General features: G+C 37.4%; 1 protein-coding gene and 1 long non-coding RNA gene across 2 annotated transcripts; both read left to right on the forward strand.

Annotated features, from left to right (window-relative positions):
- The first annotated feature begins 297 nt into the window (after positions 1-297).
- LOC105059046 (signal peptide peptidase-like 4) lies at positions 298-19,992 on the forward strand. Its single transcript, XM_010942189.4, has 14 exons — positions 298-659; positions 2,987-3,145; positions 3,229-3,340; positions 5,192-5,311; positions 8,228-8,379; positions 8,483-8,665; positions 9,249-9,283; positions 11,363-11,519; positions 12,906-12,959; positions 16,300-16,392; positions 16,480-16,622; positions 18,657-18,727; positions 19,338-19,421; positions 19,727-19,992. Exons 1-14 carry the CDS (start codon positions 519-521, stop codon positions 19,825-19,827), a joined length of 1,605 nt encoding a protein of 534 aa, XP_010940491.1. The 5' UTR covers positions 298-518; the 3' UTR covers positions 19,828-19,992.
- Positions 5,881-6,436, forward strand: LOC140854377 (uncharacterized). The gene is made up of 3 exons (XR_012137583.1): positions 5,881-5,982; positions 6,076-6,196; positions 6,355-6,436. It is a non-coding gene; the product is annotated as an uncharacterized lncRNA (long non-coding RNA).
- Positions 19,993-21,392: the final 1,400 nt, after the last annotated feature.

The raw sequence follows: 21,392 nt of genomic DNA on the forward strand, positions 1-21,392 counted from the left end.
GCTGCCACCGCATCTCCAAGCCCCCGCATCGCGTCCAGTCAAACCTCTACAGCGACCGTCACAGATCGCCGGTGCAATACGCCTCCTTTCACCAGTCATTGACCGCCACATAGGATGGTGATTGGGTGGTGAGTGCCTCGGTGATCCATAGCAGAACTCGGCGTTCCGCAAGTCCCACAATCCGATCAACGAACTCTATGAAATCGGCAATCGAAATCAAACAAGCAACCCATCAGAGGGAACGCAAGATAAATAAATAAATAAATAAAACTAAGTGAATACGGCAGCCAGCGACCGAAACAGTGAGAAGGGAAGAAAATAGAGGAACGGAACTTCAACAAAGGAGCAGCCAGACCTATTCCTATTCTCCGTTCCCCTTCCTTCCTCCTCTTTCCTCTTTCCCTCTTCCTCCATTATGTGAGGAAAAGAAAAAAAAAAAAAAGAGAAAATTCCTTCCTTCTAGTTCTTGTTCTTCTTCTTATTATACTTTAATTCTGCCGAGAATAGTTGGATTTTTGATGGATTTGGGAAGGCGGTGGATGGCGCTGCGGGCACTGCTAGTGATATCGGTTCTTCCCGGCTTGGTTCTCGGAGGGGATATAGTCCACGAGGACGACGAGGCCCCGAAGCTGCCAGGATGCTCTAATAACTTCGTTCTGGTGAATTTCCTCTTCGATTCGTCTCGTTTCGTGAAAATTTTTGCTGTTCTGAGAAGTTCTTGATTCGTAGGAGCTATGAACTCCGCTAGGCGTGAAGGGTTTCTATGCTTTATGACGTTTGGTATTTCTGTCCGGAAAAGTTTCTATTTTTAGGTCGATGGGGGCGGTGGTCGTGGAAATCTAGAGAAAGGATAATCTTTAGGGTAAAAGGTTAAATCCTTTTTGGAGGGTAGGGTTGAACAAAATTAACCATTATTTCCTTTTTTTTCCGACTTAGTGGTGCCTGATTGATTGGAATCACTGGATCAGGTCGTTTCTTCTACATGCATAAAGTTGTGCTCAGTTGCGTTTTCGTTTTAAATATTTCCATGCTAATTTTTCGTGTTTCTTTGTTTGTGCGATCTTTATAAGGTTTTTCCTTTTTTGGTTGTTTTCTTCCATCTTTACAGGTTATGACTGGTGCTACTGTTCTTTCTTTCTTCTCCATAAATTTTGCTTGACATGAATGTTTTATTTTTAGCCGTGAAATGAGGTTATTGTGTGAAATTGAGTTTCTGTCTCCATTAGTCATTCTAGGGATGAGCATGTTTTTCTAATTAAAGATATCTTTTGTTGAATATTGTGTAGTCTGTCATGTGTGAATGAGGAACTCCAGGGGTACTGAACGCCATTGAACTATTGAATTATTCATTGTTGAGAAGCATGTTGCCTGCTTGCTATAGAAAATAGAAAGTATAGTTTCAAGCTGACAACTGTATTGCAGAAGTATTGAATTTCGGTGAGATTCACATGCAAAATCCTTCAAATAACTTAAGTCAAGGAACAATTTAACTTGACTTTGTGGAATTTTAGGATGCTAATGGACTCCTTCTACAGACATATTTGTTGACTTTCCTAAGATAGGGATTTTCATGTCGGCTTTCAGTTCAAAGGAAAATTTGGTGGAAAATTCCCTCAATTGGTAATCATCCGCATGCAACGAATCATGACATCTTCATTCTGAGACCTTTTTAATCTTGTTATCAGTTTAAGTAATTTGCATGTTTGGTGAGAAGTCCCTCGAGCAAATAAAAGGACAGGGAGAGAAATGGGGTCTGTGTTTTATTTTATTTTATTTTTTTAATTTTCTTTTTCCCTTTTGTTCAGCTTTAATAATTTTGCTCATCTCAACTCAGGATGACACATTTTGACATCTTTGGTGGGTCCTTTATCTCTAGGTGTTAGAATCTTGAACTGGTTCCTCTTTGATCCCCATCTTTGCCATGAGCAGAGTGATTTTGAGAAAGATCTTATGTCGAGTTTGTATATTCATTTGTCTGCTTAACCTGATGTGTTCCCCTTGTCAACTTTCTTGATTTTGTGGTGGCGGCAGCAGTGGCCCATATAAATGTTTGTTAGCGTCTCCTGATCTTGGCTCCATGTCTTATCTTCTTGGAGAAACCTGGTGTTTCATTGCTTGTTTTCTCTCCACATCATTATTGATGATGGTGAATTGTGGCTGGTCCCAATTTTCTTTTTCATTTGTAGAATTTTTGTCATATTCAAGGCACAGGGAAAGTAAATATTTGCTGTCTAAATTTGCTAGGATTCTATTCATGTTCTTGACCTTGGTTCATAGGGTTGATGGAGATTGATCTACACATGAGCCCTTGGCATCATTTCATTTCATAATAATTGCTCGTACTAAGTTATTATGTTAAAGTGTATCTATAGTTGAGTCTCTTTGCAGGGAATGTGTGTTTGTCTTTTAGCCAATATTCTAGGGATAGTTCTAGTAGATTCACACAAACTACTGTTTTAATGGTAATTAGTTTAGAGAAAGTAGTATTCCATCCATTTTTCTTTCAGATATGGTGTCAATGCATGGTCTTCCATTACATGAGCTCCTGATGTCCGAGTAGGTTGGTTGGTTGCATATTTTGTATGTCAAACACATTAAAGCATGTCCAGCTTGAAGGGAAACACCGATAATACCATGTAGGTTTTAGCATATCAAGAACTTGGTCATAATGCAGTAAGTTTCAAAAAGGTTCTTGAATTGCTAGCACTCAGGGAGGTCATCTTTGTTTGTTGCTTCTTTCTACCTGTTAGGTGATAAAATGTTCTCTAAGGTTACTTTGTCTTTGGAACTGGTTTATTCATCCTGTTTCCCTCGCAAGATTTTGTTGAAACCCTGAGCTCCATCATTCTGCAACAAAGTACTTGCCAGCTGTTAGATGCAATGAATCTTCATAACTGCAGTATGCTTGTCTTTGTAGTCAGAGGTACTCTAACAGCATGTGTTTTTCTCTTTGATGAGGGTTCATATCATGTATGGTTTTTGTCAGGTAAAAGTGCAAACCTGGATTAACAACAAAGAAGATGCTGAGTTTGTTGGTGTTGGTGCTCGATTTGGCACAACAATTGAATCAAAAGAAAAGCATGCTAACCGAACTCGGCTTTTGTTGTCAGATCCTCCTGATTGCTGTCGGACACTTAAGAAAAAGGTTATTTTCTATATTCCTTTCTTGCAGTATTTTTTAACAGGCACTACAGGTGTTTGAAACTTAAAATCTGTTCCTTTTGTTAGCTTGCTGGAGATGTCCTATTAGTGCAACGAGGAAACTGCACATTTACGACCAAGGCAAAGGTTGCAGAAGCAGCTGGTGCTTCTGCCATCCTTATTGTAAATAACCGTAAGGGTATGGACTTCCTGCTCAGCAGCCAGTGGTTATATATTCCTATTTGAAATTTAATCCTGCTAGGCTAACAGTATTAGAGTGATAATTGGCTACTGAACCAGTTAGATACCTATCTACATGCACGCACGCACGCACACACGCATTCATACAGGCATACGCATGCATGCGTGCATTCATACAAGCATACCTGCATACTGGCTTACATGTATACAAGCATACATACATGCATGCATATAAAGTATATATGTATATATTAAATAGGTAGGATTCAAATGTTTCAACTATAAGTTCTATGCATATAGGCATACATGTATAAATGTATATATTTAAAAGTTGGATTCAAATGTTTCATCTGTAAATTCTATGAACTAAATTTTGTGCTTTTTAACATAATACAACATATGCTGAAGGAAAAATGGTTCTGTACAGTAATCAGGGAAATTTTGCCATTAACTTATGGTGTTTTTCACATGGTCGACTACAAAGATAATAAACTCTATTCATACAAAACCTGTTCTCTCTCTCTCTCGTGCTGTGTTGCTCTTTATACTCGATGATTTAAATGGGATTGGAGTTCTTGAATAGCCAGACTAAGGCACTATCTTCAACATAGATTCCTGCCATTCTTTTTCTTTACCATTCCCTTTCATACCTACATGGAGTATCCCATTTCTTTCAAGGGGACTTAAATCCCAAAATCCTCTCTTGTTTCACCCCTTACTCATGAACAATCATGACTCCTTGATTTCTGTCATAGTCCTATCCAATTTTTTCGTTCCCTTCTTTGTCTGTCTTAGTCTTGTATTTTTACATCGAGCTTTAATAGATGCATTTTTCTCATTTTTTTATCTTCATTTTTGATCCCTTATGTTTGCTGAATATTTTAGCAAATATGATGAAACTTGTCACATGTCAGTAGATTTATGTCATCATTTTTTTAATGGATCGTAGTGTCTGACCATCATTTCTTTTTTTACAAAATTGGAGTATGTACACTCTTCAATGGCATCTTTCACAAGCAACTGGCCCCAGCTTTATGTTCAGTTAACTTGTCTTCTTTCTTGGCATTCCATCATAAACCTTATTAGATAATCACATTATTTTCTTTCCTTGTTTTGAAATTTCAAACATGAAACTTTTATTTTAATGAAGTTTTGATCTATGTAACCTTTTCATTAAACTGATTAAATATTGTCATTATTTTCATATTGTCATTATTTTCCCCATCTTTTCAGAATACATCTCTTAAAGAAAAAAAAGAATGTATGTGAGAACAAGGTAATTGGGACTTTTCTGAAGGATTCATCTTTCTCACTATATGATGGTTTTTTCATCAGGGCATCCACAGATGTCTCTGCACTGCCCCTTTCAGAAATGTGCATAATTTTCTATGTAGTTGTCTATATAAATCTCCATTCTGTTAAAATGTTGATTAGCTAATCCTTTCTGATGGTTATGAATTGCATGCTTCCAATTACAAGTTATGCTATCTGCTTCTTTAACTGCATGTGACCTTTCAATCTCGTCTCATTTTATCGAAGATTGTTTTATGTATGCCCCAGTTGTTCTGCCTGAAGTTATTGCTATCCTCGACTTCACAAACTTTGCATTTATATGTCATTCAAATTCAGCTAATTAAGCATCTTTTTTCTTTGTTTCTAATAACATGTTGAAGTATCCCATGGATTTAGTAAACCTCTTATTCCTTGTCTCTGTGTAGCGAGTGTGGTTCAACAAGCTGCTTGGTAGAGGCCCAATTTCTGATCTTCCCATGTAGAATGTTGATTCTTTCAGTTGTTTTCTGCTTGACTTTGTCACTATTTTTTATTTTAAACTGTTTCTATCCAGCAGAATTATACAAGATGGTCTGTGATCGCAATGAAACAAACTTGAAAATAAACATATCAGCAGTTATGCTGCCACACGATGCAGGTGTAAGCTTAGAGAGCAGCGTCAGAAGTGGTGCCTCGGGTGAGTCTTCTATTTCATTCATGGTATTTAAAGTGCATATTTTATTTTGCAACTATGATCTTTGCTTTTTCTAATATATTTATACTAGAGTGCAAGATTCTCTTGTTACATGTACTAGTATCAAGTAAGATGGGACCTTTTACTCCCTTCACGTTCCCTGTCTATATGGATTTTGCTGACTTGACCTCATTCTCTGTTTAGGGGATTTCGTATAACTTTGTGATTAGTAGGAACTCGTGGTTCATATCGGAGTTACTTTAAATGCAGAATATCTCTTTATGCTAATAATGGGCTTGATATATCTTAGACATCACAAATCATGAATAGTGAATGTTGGAAGCACTTGCTTCTTCTATGCGTCCATATAAGAGCAAAAGCCATTCCTGTGGTGGTTCACTGCCAAATTTAGTTGAGGGTAGTTGTCCTCAACAAATCAAAGCAACAACTTTCTGGCTGAGGTCCTATGTACTTGAAGAGTTTTTAAACATGACAAACATGGAATAAAAGGACAACTTTCATTGCTTTGTTGTAAACATGTCATTGTGCAAATTGGTCGTTGATACAAAGGGAATATCTGAGTGAAAATGGCTGCCTCTTAGGTTCTCAGATTGAAGCGAGTGATACTCTGACAGTTGGACACCTCAGCAGTAGTTGTCAGTATCTGAAATGAGGTTATACAGTGGGAACCAGGTTCTTGGATCTCTTATACTTGCTGGTGCATATAATTGATTACAATGGTAAAAAAGTCCATATGTTACTTGCAGTTGTGGAGCGCTTGGTGACATGAAGTTCTCCACCACTATGTCCTTATGTGCCAAGCATATTTTGGAATGTTCTGATGTTGCTTCCTTCCAAGCCTACTGTTCACAAACAAGCTATTTGATGGTACTAGAATTGATCAGGATTTGAATAAGTTCTAGATTTTTTTTCCTGGGCTTTTGCTATACAGTTGTAGCACTCTTGCTTTTTAAATTATATAAGCAACTTTACAAAATTCACTATGACATTATACATACATTCTAACCCTGCTATCGTCTCTACAGTTGGCTCTTAACCTGATACCTGCCCTCTCCTCCGCCTGCCCACACCTATCTTGAAAGAACATATGTAGTAGGTTCCAACCAGGTAATGTCAGATAAAAATCTTGGAAGGAAATTTTGAGAAAGGAATTAACAATATAAAGCTTTGTTGATTGAGAATTTAACCCATAGTAATGAATGACAATAAGATGACAGATTTATAATAGGATGCAACAATTGATAGATGATAAGTATTGATGGTTTAGAACTTTAGATCTTTGCATAATATGAAACAGTGCCTTTACACTAATGTGTTGACTTTCTGATCTTTGGTCTTTCTTTCAACTAGTGGTTGCTTTAAGACATATAATAAATGAATAAACATGTATCAGTCATGCTATAACCTTGGCTTTGAACATGCTTTAGATTTGTGTCCTAGTCAAAGTATTTTGGTAACCGCAAATGGTAACTATATAGTCATGTATAATCAGCTCAAGTCTAATTGAATTCTAGTGCTTACCCTATGCAAACAAACATGTTTTTGTATATGCTTGGACCATTTAACTCCATATATATATACCTGTTTCCGCTCATGTTATTTTGTACTTATGATGACATTCTAATGCTATATTGGTTTTTGATGATAAGAATGAGTCACGATACCTCCTTCTTGCCACCTTAGCTTTGAGCATTAAAGTTCCTTTACTGTGGAACTTTTAATTTGTGATTTAATTTTTTTTCTATCTTACAAAATGATGTCATCATGACAAATGTACTATGCACAGCATGAAATTTAGTGAGTCCAAGATCTACCTCATGTGCAAATCAGGTTTTTAGAAACTTCATTGGTTTTTTTTTTTCCAAAAGAAATTAACAAAATATTTTTGTTTGATCTAAATTCTTCTTACTAGGCAAAGAGGGTTGAAATTTGACCTTAAAATGCTTCTCTATCAGAGTTATATGCAGATCTGGACCTGACCTAGATTCAATGCGAACCCCTTGACCTGTGGATTGGGCATGGGTACAAAAGGTAGACCTGTAAAATTTTCAGGTCCCACTCTAGTTTACTTAGGTGTATTAGACATGGACCGACCCCACTTGATCATATCATACATTAGGTTACTTGACTGGCTTTTGGGAAACTGACCAGGACCTGATGGTTTACTCAAAATGTACAATAAATGCAACATATTTGTACAGATAAACTTTATTTTGTTTGCATTTTGTATAATGTTTATTAATTTATTTTGAAGATATGTTATACTTAATTGTTTGAGGGTATTAAGGGATTTGGTCTTACCAGACCAAACCCTATAAATTATGGGTAGATTATGACTCTTAAGCCTTAACATACCAGACCTAACCTGTAAACTGATGGTTCTTTTGAAATCTCGTCTCCCTGGACCTAGACTCAACTCGGTCCTTGGCTGGGTAAGGTCCCAAGACCTGACATGATAGGTCCCAGAGTGATACCTCCCCCCTCTTTCTCCTCCTCCCTTTGTGGATGGACTGCCTTTTTGTCTGACTTATTGAGATCGAAAGGGAGAGTTTGGAACTTGAGAATTGTACCAATAGCCTTTCTTAGGCCTGCATCTCTGCACTAACCATCCCATCCTTTATCTCAGTGTACAGGAAGCACCTGTCTTTTCCTCCCTCTCTCCCTCTCTCTCCTCCCCCCCCCTCCCCCCCACACAAAAAACACACACACATGCACGGGCATGCATGTGCACACTCAGGCACGCACACATGCAGCATGCCTGCCAACCTGCTTGCTTATCCCCTTCTCTTCAAGCTAAAATGTCATTCTGTGCTTACGCTTGTCTCATGGTGCATTTAATGGTCAATAATATGATTTCGTTGCTCATTTTAATAATTTTCTAATAGTTCACAACTTCAGTTGCAGTGCAGCTATACTCTCCAGATCGTCCTCTTGTTGATACAGCAGAGGTGTTTCTATGGCTTATGGCAGTTGGTACCATCTTATGTGCATCTTATTGGTCAGCATGGAGTGCTAGAGAAGCATCTATTGAATATGAAAAGTTAATAAAGGTCCTTGTTAACAATTTGCACCAAAGGGATTTCATTGTCTTTGCAGTATTGGAATATTACCAAAGTTTTTCATTGTAACTGACACATGGACTGATGCTCATAGGATGCCCCAGATGAGATACTCAACATGGAAGCCACAGGCACCGGTGGTGTGGTGGACGTAAACACAACATCAGCTGTTTTGTTTGTTGTACTTGCATCAGGCTTCTTGATCCTACTTTACAAATTTATGTCCCATTGGTTTGTGGAGCTTTTGGTGGTTCTATTTTGCATTGGTGGAGTAGAGGTAGAAATTCATTAACCTTTGCCTTTATTTGTCATGATGACTGCACATGATATTGCACCGCTTAATTTCAAATTATATGTGAATTGATAAATTGTATCAACAGATCTACAAATGTTGCTATGAGCTATGATTTTGACCAAGGAGAAGCGTAGGAGGTCTTGCTACATGCTTACGTTATAGTGGTTCTGAAGTATGTCTACTAGTGGTTAAGAACTTGATATAAGCTATCTTGCTGATATGGTTTGCTAGAAGAATTAGCAAGCAATAGTTTAGCAATATGTATCCTTATAGTGGAAGTAAAAAGCAATGTGATGTCCTTGTGTCTATCATTTTCTTAGCACGGACAATGTTTCCATATTAAAGGTTTTGTATAAATCTCATTTTGGGATCCATTTTGCTAGTACAAGAATTTATTACTTTTCTCACGAAAAAAGGTCTATTATGTGATACTTATATGAACCACAACTTGCGGTATAAAAGATTTTGCAATGATGCCTTTCTTTTATGCTTAACTATGTGAATAATTCAGCAAATGTTATTCTTTCAATAATTTTATTAATTATGCATTCTTCTTTTTCTTCAGGGCCTACAAACATGCTTGGTAGCTTTGTTATCACGGTATGGCGAGTGTTTCATTTTTATTTAGCTGTTGTGCATATTATTGATTGCATTATTTAATTTAGAAAATGGAAATGACTAGATAATTGTCACACTGTTTGAGACGATCATGTAGATCCCATCTTTATTGCATCAGTTACAAACTTGTTGACCCAACAATCTGTGAGTGGTAGTAACTCTAAATCCCCCTAACCCACATCTGCACCTGCTTCTATAAAGTCATCTGTTGAATGAAGCCTTTCTTTTAATTTTATGTACTTTCAGAGCCAACCTTCAGGTATATAAATAAAATATACCATGTCAACTTTTTCCTGTTGTTTTTTTGGGTGTTCATATTTAGATGCTTCATTGGTGATTGATTTCATAGGTTTGAATCTCTGATTCTTCACTCCTGTGCCTGCTTCTTTTTCAGGTTAAAAAGCTAAACATTCCACATTTATGAGATGTACGTTATGACAAACATAAAAGAATTTTTTGAGATGTATGAGAGCAGTGGCTAAATGTTTGATTGTCTTTCACCTCTAGTTCAAGATACATTACTAGACATGAAGGTGGAACTGGGTTCAGATGCTGATAACAATGATAACATGCTGATAACTATGATAATACGCAACCCTGCAAAAGTTCCTTCATCAATTTATTTGACTATGTTATTTCTGCTAACAAATAATGTTCATCTTGGTCGAATGCATTATGGCTTAGCATCAATACTGTTATCCATATCCTGCTAATTTCCATGTTTTCTATCACTGTTTCTCTGCTCTTCTACTAATTTCCATGTGTTCTATCCAAGGTTTTCTATATCAGTACCGGCGGCCGTTTCGGCCAGTCGGCGGTACGGTACAGTATAGTTTCGTATTGTATCGAATCGAGGCGAACCGATGAAGGAACCTGGAGCCGAATCGGGAGAAGAAAAAGAGAGAGAGAGGGAGGAAGAAAGAAAAAGAGGGAGGGGAAGGAGCCGGCGGGGCCGTCGGATAGCCTCCGACTGGCCGCCGTGGCCGCCGAAGGGCGCAGTCTACGCGCGCGGCGCCGCGGGCATGAAACAGGGGTGACGCCTATGTTTCACGATTTTTTTTTTTAAAAAATCGGGTTTTAAGTGAGAAGCCGGTCGGTTTTTTTTTTTAAAAAAAATCATGAAGTCGGCAATTGGGTTGCCGATTTCATGAGTTTAAAACCCAAAAAAAAAAAAAAAAAAGGCCGTCGTTTGTTTCGAAAAAGAACAGGGCGGAGTCGGCTCGTCGGCCGTCGGCTCGTCGGCCACTGGGGACCTCACGACTGGAGGTACCGTCCGTCCGGTACGTTGCCTCCCCCCAATCGAGCTCTCTCTCTCTCTCTCTCTCTCTCTCTCTTTCTCGCTCTTTCAAGTGCCCTATCGGGCGATAACAGGGCTCGGAAGCCCTCCGACAGCCGCGGCGGGCCACCGCCGGCTCCCGCCTCCCTCCCTCTCCTCCTCTCTCTCTCTCACACACTTTCTCTCTCTTTCCCTTCCGGTACCACCGGTATACCATTTGAACCGGCCGAACCGTGCCGGTTCTCCGTCGGTCTGGTACGGTGCGGGGTGTACCGGCCGATTCGGCACAGTACAGAAAACCCTGGTTCTATCAGTGCTTCCCTGCTCTTCGATGCTGCTTTGGTGATTTTTGTAATCCATGAGCGTTCAACTTGATTTTGAGCCTTTACAACAATGGATGTTAGTTCTGTTTACTTGCTTCCTGCCACTTATTCCAAGTTGGGAGGCAAACGTTTGGGTTGCCAGGGCCTTCTTTTATCTGATGTTTTCACTTCATGATCCCTGGTTATTCTGTTGAGTTTGGCCATAGTTTAAAACTACTTACCCCTTTCACCCTGGTTCCCATTTATGGAGCTTGCTTCTTGCTTGCTGCTATTCATGGACAATGCATGCTGAAAACTGAATAGATCATTACAACTGTTAGTTCAATATGTTCTAATTTATCTCATGTATGAATTTGCTCCTTGTTATATGCATTCCAAGCCGAAAATAGCTGATCTGTCAAAGCTTGAGAGTGCATAATACTTTTGGATTGTTACTAATTATTGATGTATGAATTTTGGCAGATGGTTTAAACGTGCTGGGGAATCTTTCATTAAAGTTCCCTTCTTTGGAGCTGTTTCATACCTTACACTGGCAGTCTCACCATTCTGCATTGCTTTTGCTGCTGTATGGGCTGTTTATCACACCTTGTCCTATGCCTGGATTGGCCAAGATATCCTGGTAAGAAAAATAATATTCTTATGTTTTATCTACTATTCAAGAAGCATCATATGTTCTAGATTTGTCCTGAAAAAATAATATTCGTGTTTTATCTACCATTCAAGAATCGTCATATGTTTTAGGTATGTCCTTTTAGGATTTGCACAAATTCTTTGAGCTGTAACTAAATTGTGCTTGAACTTCTTTGCGAAGATGCTATCTATTGTCATCTATCACTTTTGCAGAGGAAAAGTTGAAACTAATTTTCAAACTATGCACTTAAATGACAATATTTGAGTTATTTTAGTCCACTAAATTGAGTGAAAATTTTGTTTGATAAACAATATGGAGTTGTGTATTACATATTACTTTCTTGATAAAAAATTATTGTCCACTTCACCTTGGAATATATTACGTGTTACTTTCTCAATCAACAATTAGCATGCACCTCTACTTTAGTGGTCTCAATTAATATTGGTAATTGTTTCTTACATAAGACATTAGTTTGTCTTGACATCCACAATTACTGTTGTTTTTAGTTGATAAGGACCCTAAGACAATTTTAAGTGATCTTTAAGTTGGATATGATGGATGTGGTATCCATGTGCAAAAACATAACTTTTTGTTAAAAGAAACAATTGGAATGTTGGAGTTTAGGGAAATGCATCTAAAAAATGCAAACAGGTAAACCTTATGTTTGTGTACTATGCCAGGAAACATAAAAGTGAACTTTCCACTGCAACAAGATCAGATGCCTCAATAGTCTTCAATTACACATTTAAGATAAATGCTATCAATTGTGAAGTGACAACTTATGTGGCTTGTGAATAATTATTTAAGTGTCAAATCTTACTGCAATGTACTGGATACTCGTTAGCCATAAAACGATGACTTATCCATGTGAGCCCCCTTGAATTGGGAACACCGTCTGAAAAATTGAGAACCTGGTTGAGATACCCATTTCCAATAATGACAGCAAGAAGTCCCTCATCAAAAAATAGGTTAAGTCTAGTTAAGGAATTATTTTATCCTTTGAGGAGTCTTGAGTCGCATCATGTTCTCCATAGAGTAAGACATTGTTATCTCCTTTATAAATCACTTCTTTCTATCAGACAATTTGAGCAATATGGATTATTCTGCATGATTCAATTGAGCTAAATGTTGGCTTACCTGTTTCACACTTTTGCTTGGACAAAATTTGAAAAAGCTGGTGTATCATTCAGTAGATGTCATAAATAAACTAGCATGCTTGAGTGGATATTACTCCATTCTTTCTGTTGGTCTTGGTATTGTCAACCGCACATGCAATTCTTGTATCCTCGATTTTCTATTGATTAAGTTTTACCTATTATATTTTGTTTTGTCAACCATTAATTTTTTTTTCTTGTTTCATGCCTTTTGAATCAGGGTATTGCTTTGATTATTACGGTTCTCCAAATCGTTCGAGTACCGAATCTTAAGGTAAGATTTTTTGCTGTCCCAATTCTCCAAGAATTACATTATTGCTTGTTTCATAAGCTATTGGCTTATTCTCTTACCATGGACTAGAGTACTTTACCATACTGGTCCGTAATCTGTTATGATACCAGTAGTAGTATGCTTTTCAGTGCTGTGCTGTGCCTGCACATGATATCATCTCACTGAAAATAATGTTTTTCTTTTTTTTAAAAAAAAGAAAGTTGCATGATGTTTATTTCTGCATTGTCTGTATGAATATAAAGATTATATCCAGTAGTTTATATAGTCTGTTACTTTTCACAAATGTGATTCAAGCTGTAAACTTGTATTTCAAACTTTATATAATATCATGTCCTTTTTTCAGCATATACGAGTATACCGTATGTATGATTTCCCGGAGATTAATGGGAAAAGCTTCCCTTTTTTTTGGTTGAATAAATGCTTGTTAGTTAGTTTATTACAAACTTAGATGGAAATGCTAGGCAATGAATTTTCAATTAGTCGTTTGGGACTCTTAGCTTAGCTCCAAGTTCTTACTTAAATATGCTCATGAGTTATGTGGAACCAATACTTTTTATTATACAGCATATTGTGAATGTATAGGATTACTGAGTAACCATAGAGAAGAAAAAGGAAAAAAAAGCTTTAGTTTGGGTCTTTCCTAAAACTGAATATCCTATAATTTGCTGTGTCTTTGAAGAATTTTGCCAGTGTAGTGTGATTTCTAGTACATTAAATCCAAGAATTCTCATAGATTTGCAGGTGGCATGATGCATACCACACCATATTTTGCTAGCATACCATGCAGCATCATGGGGGGCATGCACCGGTAGAACACTAATTAAGATCATGCGATTAGCATGCTAAGATATGCCCGGAAATTGTATAGTTACCTGGCTTGGAGGATATGCAACTAGGATTCAAGTATTTTTCCTATATTATATGCATCTGGTTTTGTTATATTATACTTTTTTCTAGCTGGAAGCACATAGTTTGTGAATGCTCAGACATGATTTCTGGTCTGCCTGTATGCTATATGTGAAACCGTTTCATTACTTATTAGCCCATCCACAGTTACGTTGGTGATATTGTCATGTGAGCCTAAACTTTAAACTATGGATGCACCATGTAGTGTAATGTGAACAAATGCTTTGGTCGTAGATTAAATTTGCTCATGATGAAGCTAGTAGCAAAGAGAAGTGGTATAATGAGAAAGTATGAGTAAGACTTGATGAGAGGTTGGAATGATGCAGTTTTCATTGGATGAGTTGTAATGATGCTTAAAAAAGCATCATTGTTTATAGATGTGATGTTAGCGAGGAGGCATGTCAAGCATGCTGGTAACCAATGCATAATGAAGGTGACCTAATAGAGTATACCTCAAGTTACTTTCCACTGGCAATGATGGCTCTTTGGAGTGGGAACAAGGTATGAACATTGGTGCACTAATATATGTCACGCATAGCAAGAACTTGTAGTTAGGCCTCCTTGCTAGAAGTTGATGAGGAAGACATGGTAAGTCTTGATGCTATACGGGTCTTATGATTTAGTGAGTTACAGGTGTGGTTGCAGCGCACAGCATGCATTGAGCTTTATCATGGACTGGTTTGCCCTGGAAGTTTGAAAATCATTTGCCATGTAGGGTGTAAAATCTTGACCTGTTTAGAGAATGGACTGCCATTGGACTTGCAACAGCCGATTCATTTGGCTCTTCTATAATCATTGGTATTGCCATTATTTATTGTAGTTTCCAACTCAAAACCAGATTGCGTCTTAGACCTTAAAAATGCAAGCCTTACTTTATATTCCAAGAAGGGGGATAAGGATGCAAACAAATTGTGATATTCCTGGTTTAGGGTACTTAACATTCCAGTGGACTAGGTCTGATCAGGCCTTTTTAGATATGACTTTGATAAGGGATCCAGGCAGGGAAAAGCTCAGCTTGGCTCAAATACAGTCCATTGTATAAATGTGTAGCTGGATATTGGCTTGAGTATTCCATAATTTAATTTTACAAACATAAGCATGAGAATTTCAGAATCTAGAATTCTAGCCACAGTTATTTTTAGCTTAATTCTATTAGTATTGGTTGTTAGACATTAATATTATTGGTGAATGTTAAGAGAGATTGTTTATGTTCAAATAAGTAGGACAAGATTGGCGGACTCGATACCGGAGCTCATGTGGGCTGGCCGGTAGTACGGGTCATACCGGATCGGATTGGCGCGAACCGACACAGAGGAGAAGAGAACCAAGAGGAGGAAAAGAGAGAGAAGGAATGGGGAGGGAAGGGGAGGAAGGGAGAGTATGGTCAGAGGAGACGCCGATGGTGGCCACAGGTAGGCCATCGGCATGCTTGGAGAGCCACCAAGGCCTCCGTTTCATCCGCCAATCCTCGACTAAGAGATAGAGATAGATAGAGGGGTGGAGGGAAAGAAAAAGGGGGAGGGGAAGCCGCCGGAGGACCTCCGACGGCTGGCTGGTCGTCAGACGACGCAATTACAGCCTTCGATGCTGTGAGCATGAAATAGGAGCGATCAGCCGTCGGACGGTGCAAGCGCGGTCTCCGATGCCGTGCGCATGAAACAGATATGATCGTCCCTGTTTCACGAATTTTTTTTAAAAAACCCCGATTACTATGAAGCTAGCAAACCCATTGTCAGCTTCCACTATTTCTTGGTTTTTTTTTTTTAAAAAAAATTCTCAAACAGTGAAGCTAGCAATGGGTCTGTTGGCTTTACCTATTGCTGGCTTCATTATTCATCTTCATTTTTAAAAAAAACTGACGAGTGAACAAGGGCGGTCGCCTCTGTTCCGTGGTCGCGGCTCCGTCTGTGCGTTTTTTGCTGTCTGGTGGCCATCCAGCGCCCTCTGGCCACCTTTCCACTGACTGCGCCTCACTCCGGTACTGTCGCTCCCCCTTTTTCTTTCTTTCTCGCTCGATTAAATATCTTATTGGGCGACATCGAGCCGCGGAGGCCTCTGTGGCCCTTCGGCGGCCTCAGCGGGCCATCGTTGGCCTCCGATGGCAGCGTCCCTTGTCTCCCTCCCCCCCTCTCTCTTTCTCTTCCTCTCTTTCCGTCTCCCTCCTTCGGTGTGCTGTTTTGCTCGGCTGAACCATCCTGGTTTGTCGTCGGGATGGCTCGGAATGCCCTGAACCGTCCGGTTCGGGATAGTTCGGCGATCCTTGAAGCAGGACAACAGTTCTTATAACTTAGAGAATTATATTATTAAATACTTGAATTAATTGTTGCAGTTCCATGTATATGATGTTTCTATATTGTTGTTCATTGGCATGTATATGTCATACACATTTGCATTTTTTACTTCTTGGATGCATCAGGTGGGTACTGTGCTTCTCTGCTGCGCATTCCTGTACGACATCTTTTGGGTTTTTGCTTCAAAGAGGTGGTTTCATGAGAGTGTGATGATTGTGGTAAGTATTAGTATTGAGAGGCCTTATTTTTGTTGGACAGTGGCAACAACTTGAAGGGTAACATACTGCATATGCTCTATTTCATAGGTTGCACGTGGTGATAGGACTGACGAGGATGGTGTACCCATGTTACTCAAGATCCCACGCATGTTTGATCCATGGGGGGGTTTCAGCATTATTGGTTTTGGTGACATTATCCTGCCTGGGCTGCTAATTGTATTTTCATTAAGGTCAGAACCTCTATATTCTGACTTTGGTTGTCTTTTATACTTTCAATGCAGGTTTTTGATAGGTATACTTTTCTGTTTTGCGTGCATAGCATTAGCAAAATTCTAGTTTTTTTAAGCCAATGATAAAGATTTTCATTAAGCGTAATCTTTTGATTAAAATGTGAAAATGATGCAGTTGGATAAAGATGTAAGGGGCATGACTCATTGGGAAATATTGATAATATCACAATTGATTTCTGGATGAATTGTAACCACAAGTGTGTTGATGTTAGCTTATTGAATTCTTATATGCATTCATTGCTAAATCCTGTTGCAGAATAAGTGTTTAATAATTCCTTGATACAACTTCCCACTTATGCTGGGTATTCATCCTCTTTCCTGATCCTCTGGTACAAACCAAAGTGCTCTTCTTTACTGGAATTCCATCCAATCTTTGCATTACAATGCCTATACCATCCCTTACGGTGCTGTTTCTCCATCGCACTACATTTGATTTGTGAGCCTCCTAGAAATGCTCATTTCTTCCCCTATCCACCTTGTTTTTACCAAATCTTGACCTTAACATTCTCTACTGTATCGAATTGATCTTATGTGCCTAGATTGCAAGATATTCTGGTGCATATGTTAAAACAATGTTGCTTGGAGATTTTCCTTATAGGTATGTTACAGTCAGACCATATTCATAGGACAGCATTTTATCCCTCTTTTTCCAATGTAGCATGTAATGTTTTCCCTCTGGTAGGCCCACAGCTTCGTTGCATTTATCAATATTAAAGGTCTAAATGTCATAGCAAAATAGTATTAACAGATTGTTCGGCATGATTCTATGACTTCTGCTTGTGCATCTGTAGATTATCTAGTTTTCTAAGATATGAAATTTTCTTTTAAAGAGCACTGATTTGACCTGCTTATTGTCCTATTTTTGTAAACCTGTTCCTTGAAGAGCGGTGATTGTGTGACATTAGCTACCCAATTCAAAAGGCAACAACTTTTTCAATGTTATGTAATTGGACCAGTCTGTGTTATGTGTCTTTAGACTTCTCTTGCCAATTAATGACCGGTATGGTTACCATAGGATCAGCTAAAAACCCTTGGGATTTTATAACATGGGAATAGCTGTTTGGGCTGGCATAGCTTGGGATGAAAATATAATAAGGAGCAATTCTGTAGGAAACTAAAAAGTGGTCTCTAGCACGATTTTTTTTCATTCCATTGAAACTACACTTTTAGTGTACTGTATGCTTTGCCCCTCAATGATGCTTCTATCACCTCCCACTCATCATCATCTCTCTCTCTCTCTGTTATGTGTGTGTGCATGTGTATTTGTGTTTGTGTGTGTGTGTTGGGGGCCTGCATGTGCCGGCAAACCACCCTGGAGATGGATATTAAATAAAGAAAAGTCATCTAGAATGGATATTGCTTCTTAAGAGCTATTGTACTATTGAATAGGTGATGATTTTTCTGCTCATATGTATGATGGTAGCACTCAATATAAATAGGTTGAGTGGTCCTCTATTCCATGTTAAAATAGCAAAGGATATGGCGTTGCCATTCCCCTGTAATGCTGCCAGTTTCCTATTAATATGTCATTATAAGGATAATCAGCTTCTAATCTTCAGTTCTTTTTTGTACTATTCTGATAGATTTGTTTCTGATGTTAATCTTGACTTCTGAAAAGTAGTGCAACTTCTTGTTAGTCCTGTATAGTGTTATATTTTAATTTATTGGTTTAGTTGTCCAACCATACAGGACTAGATATCTCCATGAGGTATCAGGTTCAGTGTATCGGATGAGAATTGGGATTCCATGGCTTTTCTTTCCCTATCCAAACAGTTCCTGTATGCTGCTGTTCTCTAGTAGCAGGTTGCAGCTTAAGTGGGATTTAGGTGTCTTCCCCTGTGGACCCCTGTTTATGCTACTGCTGAAGCATATTTTAGTATCCCCTTTTGATTCTTGTTAAAAGTTATTATATACAATATTTTTTTGTAGCTCCATAAAAGTGCAAAATAGTTTAACAAAACTGCATGTTTGCAGATATGACTTTGCTGCAAAGAAAAATCTACGAGCTGGTTATTTCTTGTGGTCCATGGTGGCTTATGGTTCTGGTAAGACAAATTAGATCTTATTCTAGTCTTTTAAGATTACCATGGAATGTCAAAGCTAATGTGGAAGTAACCAGCGGAGAATCTCATTGTTGGAACAGTAGCTTAATGGCGCAGTTATGTTAATTCATTCATTTCTGTTTCTCTGTGCACCTATAATAAATATCATTGCACATTTATAAACTGATTTTATTGGTTCAACTCTTTGAAATTGAATAGAGAGAGATGGTCTTTGCAGATCTCTTTCCTTTCTTTTCTTTTCTTTTTTTTTTTTTTTGATAAGGTGGAACATTCATACAATCTTGGTATTAACAACACTTTCATATTATTCATTTGTGCAATAGAACAGCAAGGATGGTTGTTAGCGTTCACTAGTTAGAGTATCATGACTTAAGTGTATCGCTTCTGAAAGCTAGAGCTGCACTTTATAGTGACATAACATGCATGTTTTTAAGTACTCATGTGCAGATTACCAAGATCAGAACTTCCCCAACTTTCATCCACCATCATAAATGATGCAACCACTGAAATGGATATGTGGATAATAGAACTTCACATTTTTTTTGCTGCTATCAATCATGACTTAGCATCGTGCTTGAATTTGTTTCTGCAGGTCTTCTTATTACGTATGTTGCTCTGAATCTAATGGATGGACATGGTCAGCCAGCTCTTCTTTACATCGTCCCCTTCTTGCTGGGTAAGTCGTGATCTCATGAGCACAGAAAAGAGGATGGGAGAATGACATTACAGGAATATATAACTATGGGGGAAAAATTTGAAAAAAAGACTGTACAGAGTAAATAACCTGCCTTAAAAGGAGAGATTTTGGCTGAGCAGACGGCTCTTATCATCCAAAAGCATATTAGACAATCCCATATATTAAGCACTGGACTTTATCATGAATTTGAACCATGGCAGCTTTGCGAATTTTGTTGAAATAGTCTTTTGCTTAGAGAATGCATTTTTTTTGGCTTCTGATGTCGGCTGTCGATTTCTTTGCAGGCACCTTCTTGGCTTTGGGGCGGAAAAGAGGTGAACTTGGAAATTTATGGACAAGAGGAGAACCAGAGAGAATATGTCCTCATATTCAACCTGTTCAATAGATATCTATATTTTGACAGCAAAAAAATAGATTTCTCTGTTTATATGCAACACTAAACATGTAGCATTTAACCTATAACGGTACCTGTGTAATAGTCCAGAACTGGTGGTGACTTTGGAAAAGATTCTCGTATTGAGCTTTATTCAATGTTGTATTTTACCGCTGACTCGCGTTTCAAAATTTAACAAGTTGAATTGTTTCTAACTTTCTAGCCCAGAAAAAAAAAAAAAAGGAAAATAAAAATGGAGTTGGCATGCATACTGATATTTAAAGCATGTTTCTTTGGAATCTGAATCTGGTTGCTCCAATTGCCACGTAATATTGCTCAGATATAAAGCAGATGTTAAACAAAGTCGGTCGGTACTTGGTTTGCCAGAATTTAATTTGGAAATTTATATTTAGTTTGATGGGATTTGATTATATTTTTTACCTCGTAGCCGATAGCAAGTGCCTTGCTTACCCAAAGTGAAAGAAAGGAATGTCGATGTACAAGATGTTTGTAGGCAATTTGAATGATAAATGGAGATAGTGTTGTATCCTTAAATTTTTTTAATTCTACAAGCAATGGACCACTTCAGCCCCAACATTGTAGATTAGATGTTGTTATGTGCAAATCTGAACCGTCAGCTAAGTTACTTCTAAATATGCTGATATAGAGAATTTAGTTACTTGATTGTATAAAGATAGTTCGGGGGTGTTCCTATCTAAGCTTTACATTTTTAATTCACAGGAGAATTCTATTTTTTATACAATGCTTAAACTTATTAGTTGTCCAATTAATGTTTCTGCTATTTTTTTTAAATAAAATACTATCAACTTTTCTTTAAAGGCAAATGTTTTATGTTGGGAAGGCAATTAGATCGGATAGAGTTAGATATGGGTCAGATTAAAAAATTATCAATCTAAATTTAATTTAATTATTAAATAAATTAAAAATTTGAATAAACAGGTAAAAAATTCGAATATGAATTTGATCTGTTTATTAAGTAGGTAATCCGATCCAATTCATTTAATTTATTTATTAAATAAATTAAATTAGATTAAATTAGATTAAATAGATTAAATGGATCAAAAATCGGTTAAGCAAATTTTATAAATAGATTTTAAAAAGATCAAATAGTTTAAATGGGTTAAATTGGTTTATCTGGTTCAATTCAATCTAAATATTAAACAAATTAAATGAATCGAATATCTGAAATTTAAATCCGATCAAAATATTAAATGGATTAAATAAGTTGATCTGTTTATGATCCAAATATATTTTGCTTAAATTTAAATTTATTTATGATAGGTCGAATATAGGTTGAATTGATGGATCGGATTATATTTTATCGATCCAAATTATTTTAATATTTAATAGGAGCTAGTTTATTTCTGGATTAAATGGGATAAATAGACTAGAAGAAAAAAAATAAAGTATTTATAACATATAAATTTTTTTTAAGATATTAAGTTTATTATCTTTATGCAAATTGATTATTTCATATATATATATATATATATATATATATATATATATATATATATATATATATGGACTATGTGTCTCATGGTTTTATCTTTCAA

Source organism: Elaeis guineensis, chromosome 16 (genome assembly GCF_000442705.2).
Source record: "Elaeis guineensis isolate ETL-2024a chromosome 16, EG11, whole genome shotgun sequence".
NCBI classification, from domain to species: Eukaryota; Viridiplantae; Streptophyta; class Magnoliopsida; order Arecales; family Arecaceae; genus Elaeis; species Elaeis guineensis.

Coding starts and splice junctions, on each gene's coding strand:
- LOC105059046 (XM_010942189.4), top strand. CDS start 519: ATGGATTTGGGAAGGCGGTGGATGGCGCTGCGGGCACTGCTAGTGATA. Junction 9,284..11,362: donor TTGGTAGCTTTGTTATCACG/GTATGGCGAGTG, acceptor GAATTTTGGCAG/ATGGTTTAAACGTGCTGGGG. Junction 18,728..19,337: donor CATGGTGGCTTATGGTTCTG/GTAAGACAAATT, acceptor TTGTTTCTGCAG/GTCTTCTTATTACGTATGTT.